This window comes from Natator depressus, chromosome 6 (genome assembly GCF_965152275.1).
Source record: "Natator depressus isolate rNatDep1 chromosome 6, rNatDep2.hap1, whole genome shotgun sequence".
NCBI lineage: Eukaryota > Metazoa > Chordata > Testudines > Cheloniidae > Natator > Natator depressus.
Window position 1 is genome coordinate 331,182 of NC_134239.1, and position 8,985 is coordinate 340,166.

The window sequence follows — 8,985 nt, forward strand, 5'->3', positions numbered from 1 at the left end:
ACACAGAGCTTGTAGGTGCAGAGAACAGGACCCCTCAGCTGGGTCCATTTTCGGGGGCAGTGAGCCAGACAACCGTGGCTGGCTGGGTGACCAAGAGAGAGGAGCCGTGGCTGGCTGGGGACTAGCAGAGAGGAGCTGTGGCTGGCTGGGGACTAGCACAGAGGAGACGTGGCTGGCTGGGGACAAGCAGAGAGGAGCTGTGGCTGGCTGGGGACTAGCAGAGAGGAGACGTGGCTGGCTGGGGACAAGCAGAGAGGAGCTGTGGCTGGCTGGGGACTAGCAGAGAGGAGACGTGGCTGGCTGGGGACAAGCAGAGAGGAGCTGTGGCTGGCTGGGGACTAGCAGAGAGGAGCCGTGTCTGGCCGGGGACTAGCAGAGAGGCACTGTGGCTGGCCGGGGGCTAGCAGAGAGGAGCTGTGGCTGGCTGGGGACTAGCAGAGAGGAGCCGTGGCTGGCTGGGGACTAGCAGAGAGGAGCCGTGTCTGGCCGGGGACTAGCAGAGAGGCACTGTGGCTGGCCGGGGGCTAGCAGAGAGGAGCTGTGGCTGGCCGGGGGCTAGGAGAGAGGTACCGTAGCTGGTCAGGGGCCAGCAGAGCGGAATGAGCAGCTGGGGGGGGTGCAGCCAAAGCAAGTTCTCAGAGGGGGGAACAAGCCAGGTGCCTTCTCCCCCGGGCGGGAGGGGAGCTCACACAGACGCACCTCTGAGGCCTGGGTCCTCACTGACCAGGGACCCCCCTTGTGAGTGGGGTGGGGTGGAGGGAGACTGGGGGGCACAGACAAGGAACTGGTCTCAGGAACAGGAACAGGAGGCGGACGTTCTGCCCCCGACACCCTGGTGTGGGCGTCCCGCTCACAGCGTTACGTGTATGAATCCGGCTTGTGGCATTTTCCCTAATTCATGCCGGGCGACGTCCCTCCTCTCGTTAAGAGTCTCTTTTCTACACTCAGACTCTGTGCGTGCGAGGGGGGGGAGTTTTACCTCTCAGTGGCGCCCGGGGTGGGCGGTAATTGTCCCAGGTCCCTGGGTGGGGGCTGGAGCCGGTTCTGGGTTGTGTCGGTGCAGAGGAACCCCTAGATATTGAACCCGGCCCGGGTGGCTGCCAGCTCCACCTGGCACAGGAGGGTTACAAGTTCAGCCCCTCGTTGCGTGGCCAGCTGGACTGAAGGTAAAGGTTATTTACTGATCTTTGTGCAGGGAGAAATCTCAGCTGCAAAGGACACGGCCAGCAGCTCCGACAGGATCAGGCGGGACCCAGCCTGCGCCTTCAGCCAGGAAGCCCTGAGGCAGCACCCCCCCGAATCCCACCTGCTCCCCCTGGCTAGGTCCCCCAGAAACCAGCCTGCTCCCCCCGGCTAGGAATCCCCCAAGGGGTCCCTATCCTTGAGCAGGGCTCCCCACCCCGCCCCTTGAAGCAGGTGCCATGGCAGCGCCAAAGACCTACGCTAGGGTCTTGCAAGAATCCCAGGACGTCTTCCACCGCTTCCCCCTCCAGCTGGTCCACGGGATCCCGCTCATGGAGCCCATCGCCCAGCAGTGGGGCCCCATCGAGGACTTCCAGGCCTGGCCTGACGACCTGCTCATCTCCACCTACCCCAAGGCGGGTAAGAGACCAGACCCGGCCTCCCCCAGCAGGGGGCGCCATAGGGAGTGGGGCAGAAGCACTTACAGCGTGGGGAGCTGCCATCTACTCCAGCCCGGCCTCTCCCATCAGGGAGCGCTGTGGGGAGGGGGCGGGGCGCTGGCTGTGGGGGGAGCTCCTGGCTACTCCAGCCCCGGCCTGTCCCAGCAGGGGGTGCTGTGGGGAGGGAGCGGGGTGCTGTGGGGAGAGGAGGGGCGCTGCTCTCCCAGCAGGGGTGCTATAGGGAGGGGGAGGGGCACCTCTCTCCCAGCAGGGGGCGCTGTGGGGTGGCGGAGGGGCGCTGCTCTCCCAGCAGGGGGCGCTGTAGCATCCTGTCCTACGACTGCCCCTTGCCAGAGGTTCTGGATCAAGCTGCCTGGGCGTGAGCAGGGATGGTGGGGTCTCTGTCTGTGACTGTCTCGCTGCAGGGACCACGTGGATGCAGGAGATCGTGGACCTGATCCTGGTCCGAGGGGACGTGGAAAAAGCCTGCCGAGCCCCGACCCACATCCGGATCCCCTTCCTGGAGATCTGCTCCCCTCCCTCAGTGCTCTCAGGTGGGTGCTTCCGCTCTGCCTGCCCGGGGGCAGGGCAAGGCTGCAACCCCACCACCGCCTTGCTGGGCTCCCCCCGCAGGGCTGACGCCCCCTCTGGTCCCGTCTCTCCCAGGTGTGCAGCAGCTGGCGAATGTTCCTCCCCCCCGAGTCATCAAGACCCACCTGCCCTTCCAGCTGGTTCCCAAGTCCTTCTGGGAGAACAGATGCAAGGCAAGAGACACTTTCCCCCTGTCCCCCAACAGCCCTGCCGGTACCCCTAAATCCCAATCCACAGTCACGTTGTTCTCTCTTCCCCAGGTGATCTACGTGGCCCGAAATGCCAAGGATAACTTGGTCTCGTATTACTTCTTTGACCAGATGAACAAGACACAGCCCGAGCCGGGGCCCTGGGAGCTCTATCTGCAGAAGTTCATGGATGGGAAACGTTAGTACTGGATGTGACGAAGTGGGACTGTTCTTAGTGTTTCCTCCGAATATTGTGGGGGTGCCTCAGTTTCCCCTATGCAGTTCTTAAGTATCTAGGTGGTGGGGTAAGGGTGTATGATCACTGCAGAGCCCTAGAGGGCATGTGTGTGCAGGGGTCTGGACACAGAGAATGGCCGACACCCTGTTTCCTGGCCACTGATGGCCTGGCCCTTCCCCCCTGCAAGGTGAGAGCTAAAGGGTTGGAGAACAAAGGAATCAGGTGACCTCCTGGCCCGGGAAAGGAACAAAGCCCAGAGGAGGAGGGGCTGGAGGGAGTTTCAGTTTGGGGCTGGCTAGGACATGGAGTGAAGTGCAGACATGGTTGTCTGGCTCACTGCCCTCCAGAATGGACCCAGCTGAGGGGTCCTGTTCTCTGCACCTACAAGCTCTGTGTTAGACCATGTTCCTGTCGTCTAATAAACCTCTGTTTTACTGGCTGGCTGAGAGTCCCGTCTGACTGCGAAGTTGGGGTGCAGGACCCTCTGGCTTCCCCAGGAGCCCCGCCTGAGCGGTCTCGCTGTGGGAAGCACACGGAGGGGCAGAGGATGCTGAATGCTCCGAGGTCAGACCCAGGAAGGTGGAAGCCGTGTGAGCTGTTTGCCCTGCGGACAGGCTGCTCACCGGAAGGCGACTGCCCCAGAGTCCTGACTGGCTTCATGGGGAGCAGTTCCAGAGCATCGCCCGGGCACTCCGTGACACTGGTCAAGAGGGTTCAGAGGCCCCATGGCAGCCCCACCTCCCTCCCCACCCCTTCCTAGGCTGTGGGGGCCCTAAGGGATTGTGGGTGTGAGGAAGCTCCCTTGGTTCCAGACCTGAGGTTTCCCCCGTCGGGGATACGGACCGGTCCTTACCCGCTGGGGGAGGCTAGCAAGGAATTCTGGCAGGAGTCCGTATGGTGACCACACCAAAGGTCACATCCTATGACCTCTGCCCAAGGGATTAGGGTCATGTCAGCTTGGCCTCTCTCCCCACAGTGGCCTGGGGCTCGTGGTATGACCACGTCTGTGGATACTGGGCTGAACGGGCCAATCACCGCATCCTCTACGTCTTCTATGAGGACATGAAAGAGGTGAGTGTGGAAGGAGGGGACGGGGGGCAAGGGGCAAGTCACGCTGCCCAGGGGTCTTAGCATGACAGAGTCGTGTCTGGCCCCGCCATGGGTCAGTTCCCTGAAACCACCAGCCTCTGGCACTACAACCTCTGCCGCCCCAGCCTCCGTGGGGCTCACTCTGTCCAGGTTAGCGAGCGCCCGGCGCACACCCTGGCCCCTTGGAGCCCCTCTCTGGAGTTACCAGCCCCGATCCCCTGCACACTCCCAGCACTTCCAGACCCCAGAGTCAGAACCCACCGGCTGGTAAAATCCCCCTCCGGATCCCGCTCCCCTTTGCGCCGCACTTTGACGCAGTGACAGTGAGAACCACGAGAAGTTTAGCGTCAAAGAAGAGGGCGTCAAGCCATAGAATGAGAATACTGGAAATAGTTACATAACCTGCTTTCGAGTGCCTCAGTTATCTCACAAGGCGTTCCCCTGGCTGTCTCCTGCAAGATCGTTAATTCCAAGTCCTTCTCCCAGCATTTTCAATCAGTTTGGCTGAAATCACATCTCAAAAGATCAAGCTCGCTGGTAGCTTCTCCTCACAGACTGAGGGAATAACTTAGGGGTGGCCAGACGTACCCAGCCGCACACAACAATCTTCAGATGTTTAAGAGCTCAGGCGTGTGTGCCAGGGCTTCAGCCCTGTGGGGCTCACCTGCCGAGACTTGGGGCTTCAGCTCTGCGGGGACAGGGAGTCTCAGGGCTTCAACCCTGCTCCTGTGGAAGCCCCGAGCCCCGACAGGCATGCCCTGTGGGGGGTGAAGCCCCGAGACCCTTCTCCCGCCTCCCCCGCAAGGTCCCAGAATCCGGGCTCCAGCCCGAGCACCAAATGTCTACGCTGCAGTTTTATAGACCCAGGTGAATGTACAAATCAGATCCTACCCACCAATCACGCTGTTGCCAATCCCTTCGAATCTAAAATCTAAAGGTTTATTCATAAAAGGAAAAATATAGAGACGAGAGCTAGAACGGGTTCAATGGAATCAATTCCATCCAGTCATGGCCAAGTTCTTCGCTCAGGCTTGCAGCAGGGATGGAATAAACGGCAGGTTCAAATCCCGTCTCTGGAGAACATCCCCAGCTGGGATGGGTCCTTCAGTCCTTGGTTCAAAGCTTCAGGGTAGCAAAGTCCCTCCAGAGGCCAGACGCAGGATTGAAGACAAGATGGAGGAGCGGCAGCTGCCTTTTATAGTCTCTTGCCATGTGGTCTCTGCTTTCTTTGTCCCAAGGACAAGCTGCCCATCCCATGGCCTGGGAACACCTCAGAGCTCTGTCCCTAGACAGGGCCCTGCGCACCTGGCCGAGTCCCCAGGTGTGTCTGCCTTCTCTCAGTGGGTCAGTTGTGTCGCTGAGGGTCCTTAATGGGCCACCCAGCAGGCTAGGCAGAGCTGACCCCAACTTGCCTGGGGTGTCCCCCGGAAGCATAGCATAAGTTTGGAATACAGACAGTATAGAGCCAATACTTATAACTTTAAATACAAAAATGATACATGCAAACAGATCGCATAATCCTAACCAGCCAACCGTAACCTTGTCTTAGACACCTTATTTGACCCCCTTTATACAAGATTTGGTGCTAATACAGGACCTTGGTTGCAACAATGATCTATACGGTCCCAGTTCAAGTCAATAACGTCACAGAGCCCGAGTCAGCTGACGCAGGCCAGCTGCAGGTATTTTACCGCAGCGGAGACGCTCACTCAGAAAGCCTTTCACAAGCCCCTCACCAAAGGCTCTTAAGCCAAGTGAGCTGTCCTGGGATAAGAGGGAAGCGCCTCTCATGGATCAGTAACTGATTAAAAGGCAGGGAACAAAGGGCAGGAATAAATGGTCAGTTTTCACAGTGGAGAGGGATAAATAGTGGGGTCCCCCAGGGGTCTGTCCTGGGCTCAGCCCTGCTCAACATATTAATACATTATCTGGGAAAAGGGGTAACCAGTGAGGTGGCAGAGTTCAGTGTCTATACATAACTCGTTACCTAGTGCCATACCCCATGTCCAGTGCAACACAGGCTTTCATTAAAGACCTCACACCACGTCCCTTGGCGAACTTCTGTGTAGCTACCAGACCCAAGGGATCCCTGTAACCCTTATGCACCCCTGGGCCCTCAGCCAGTTGCCATCAAGAGGCCGTTGGATCAGCATCCTTCTCCCTCACCAGGACCCGGCCCGGGAGATCCGCAGGGTCATGGACTTCTTGGAGGTGGAGCTGCCTCCAGAGGTGCTGGAGAAAATCGTCCAGCAAACGTCCTTCCAGATCATGAAGGAGAACCCCATGGCCAACTATAGCAGTATCCCCAGCGTCATCTTCGACCAGACCATCAGCCCCTTCATGCGCAAGGGTGAGCGGAGGGGGAGGGGGACCTGGGGATTGTGGGGACCCCTTACCCCACTGGCTTTGTCTGGAAAGTTCCCTATACACTGCTCCGTAGCCCTCTGGAACGGGGCCTAGGGGACTTGCGCAAGGTACTCTGGGTAATGTCTGCTTGGTCTGAAGCCTTGCCTTATTACCCATAGTCCCTTGTGGGGGGCCGTGCTCACCTGGCATTAGCGCCCCATAAGGTCACAGGTGGGGGGGCAGGGTCGTGTCCTTTCGGCTCTTCCCAGGGATTCTGGGTAACTCCTGTTGGGCTGGGTCCCCATGGCATTCTTCCCGGCGGTCCTGTCCTGTGACCCAGCCGGCTGCGGGGCACGGTATGGAGGGGGGCGCTCCCTGGAGCCGGGGTCCCCTGGCTGGGGGTGGAAGGCACTTCCTGGGGAAGGGGCAGCTGCTGCTGGTGAGGGGTCTCCCCGCTGATACCCCCTCTCCTCCCCAGGCGAGGTTGGCGACTGGAAGAACCATTTCACCGTGGCGCAGAGCGAGGCATTCGACGCCCATTACCAGCGCCGCATGGAGGGGACCGGCCTGCACTTCCGGACCCAGATCTAGGGCCCGCCCCACAGGTGCAGACAGGCCCCCCGCCCCCGGGAACAGCGCTGCAATAAAAGTTTATCTCCTGACCCTGGACATTGTGATACCTGGGAGGGCGTGTCCCAGAGGTGGGAGTGGGGGCTGGTGCCTCAGGAAACTTCCCCTTCAGCCCGAGACAGGATGTGCCCACGATGGCCCCCCCCACCCCCCCTCCCCGAGTGTCCTCCCGTCCCCTGGGGCTCAGGTGCTGCTTGGAGGGTGAGTCGCACCACAGAGAGCTCACCTGTCAGGAAGTCGCAGATCGATGTCAAGCGGGGGGGTGGGGGGCGGGCAGGCTGCATTTCCTCCATGGGGCTGTGTAAATAGCAATGAACTCAGGGTTGTTCTCTGTGAGCCAGGGAAAGGGAAAAGGGACTTGGCTGGGAGGCCCTGCCAGCACCACAGGAAAAGCTGGCAACTCTGGGGGGACAGATTCCATGGGGCTGGGGGGTCTCTGCATTCCCCTCGTCCTCAGAGCCGCTAGCAAGGGCAGGAGTGTAACCCTTTGACCTGAGCAGCTAGCCAAAAATCCAGCAGCTTGTTCCTGTGAGGAGGAGAAATCGGTGGCAGTCGGGGATTTCTTTGATGCAGTTTTGTTTATTTACAAACTGTACAAAGTCCTGCGTCGCGGAACGCAGAGAGACGCAGACACCAGGAAACTGGGGGGTTATTTGCTCAGAGCACCAAGACCGCTCTTCTAAGCCTGCATCCCCAACCAAAACCCTCTCTGCCTGTTTCTTCCAGGGGCAGACACCGCACTGCCGGCTGCTCCCTCAGGCTGGCTCTGACTCTCGCAGGCCGGGTCTCCACTAGGAATGTTCTTCGGCATAGCGACAGCCCTCAGAGGTGTGAAAATCTACACACTTGAGAGATGCCGGTATACCAACCTCAGCCCCAGCGTAGGCAGCGCTAGGTGGACGGACTAATTCTCCAAGCGGCCCGGCTACTGCCTCTCGGGGAGGTGGACACCTACGCGGATGGGCGAAGCCCTGGCGCACACAGCGTCTTCACTGACGCGCTGGTTAGATAAGACCCCAGCCTTTCAGTTTTGTGTCTGTTCTGGCTTCTCACAGCCACCAGTGCCCCCTACCCAAAACCATCCTCAGCACCACTCTCGGGCAGGCTGCCTTCTCCTTTGGTCCTGTCCTTGCAGCCACTAACTGCAGGGGGAGTTCACAGCTGTCAAGCTCAATAAGAATTGAAATCAGCCCCGAAGGAGGTTTCACCCTTCTGCAGTACTACACCCCAGTGAAATGGACTAGCCGCCCCCTGGGAAAGGCCCCCCACCCCGACACACTTACACAGGTCTGTAACTTCCCCCCTTGACTTCAGAGTGACAAACGCGTCAAAGGGGATATTCAGGTGCTCAGAGTGACACACCTCCTTAAGCAGGTGCACGATCAAGGGCTAAAACTGTTTTATTACTAAAACCTGCTCTTGCTGGCATAAAATAGAGCAGGGCCTTATGCTGGGGTGGTGCTGAGCTCATCGTAGAGATGCTCGTTGCTAGTTCAAACTGGAATTGTTCTGAGCCGTTCTCTGGCCTGCGCTATACAGACTGGATGGCAGGGGTCTCTTCTGGTCTTGGCAATCTCTGGGTGAAGCCCTGGCACTTGCCTTTTGCAGTGGAGTTGAGCCTTGTAAGCGTGACACTTCTTAGCAGAAAACATCTCCATGTAAAATCTACAAACCCACTCTCCTTCAGAAACCTGATTAAAGACACTAGGACCAGACACTACAGCCACTTCGGCAATTTCACACCATCAGTGGGAAGAAACAAATGAAAATTGGTTGAAATTTTAAGACAATTTTGTACAAGGACAATTGTTACCCACCCCGGACTCAGCTGATGAGCTCTAGAAATGGCACCAGCTGGCGGGGCCCTGGCGCCGCTTTGGCCCCACACCCAGAACTGGGCCAGGCCCGGGGGCTGAGTGCCAGCAGGGATACAGCGAATAATCGTGTGTGCGTCAGCTGGGTCAATACAAATAGCACAAATCAGTCAAGACTCTAGTGCACACAAGGCCTTAGGGTAGCCTGCCTGGGGCCGTGTGTTGTCATTCACAGTATCGGTTCCCAGCCAATGGGAGCTGCAGAGCCGGCACTCGGGGCGGGGGCATCGCGTGGAGCCTCCCTGGCCGCCCCTGCACCTAGGAGCCGGAGGGACGTGTCACCGCTTCCCGAGAGCTGCATGGAGCCGGGAAGGGAGCCTGCCAGTCCTGCGTCGACCCAACTTTTAATGGCCCGGTCAGCAGTGCAGGGGGTAGAGCCAGCATGGGGCAGGAGGCAGGGCAGAGGT

At 59.1% G+C, this 8,985-nt stretch overlaps 1 protein-coding gene across 1 annotated transcript; it reads left to right on the forward strand.

The window, feature by feature from the left end:
* The first annotated feature begins 1,185 nt into the window (after window positions 1-1,185).
* Window positions 1,186-8,677, forward strand: LOC141988411 (sulfotransferase 1 family member D1-like). The gene is made up of 8 exons (XM_074954185.1): window positions 1,186-1,602; window positions 2,048-2,176; window positions 2,289-2,386; window positions 2,474-2,600; window positions 3,616-3,710; window positions 5,898-6,078; window positions 6,553-6,679; window positions 7,431-8,677. Exons 1-7 carry the CDS (start codon window positions 1,422-1,424, stop codon window positions 6,663-6,665), a joined length of 924 nt encoding a protein of 307 aa, XP_074810286.1. The 5' UTR covers window positions 1,186-1,421; the 3' UTR covers window positions 6,666-6,679; window positions 7,431-8,677.
* The last annotated feature ends 308 nt before the right edge of the window (window positions 8,678-8,985 follow it).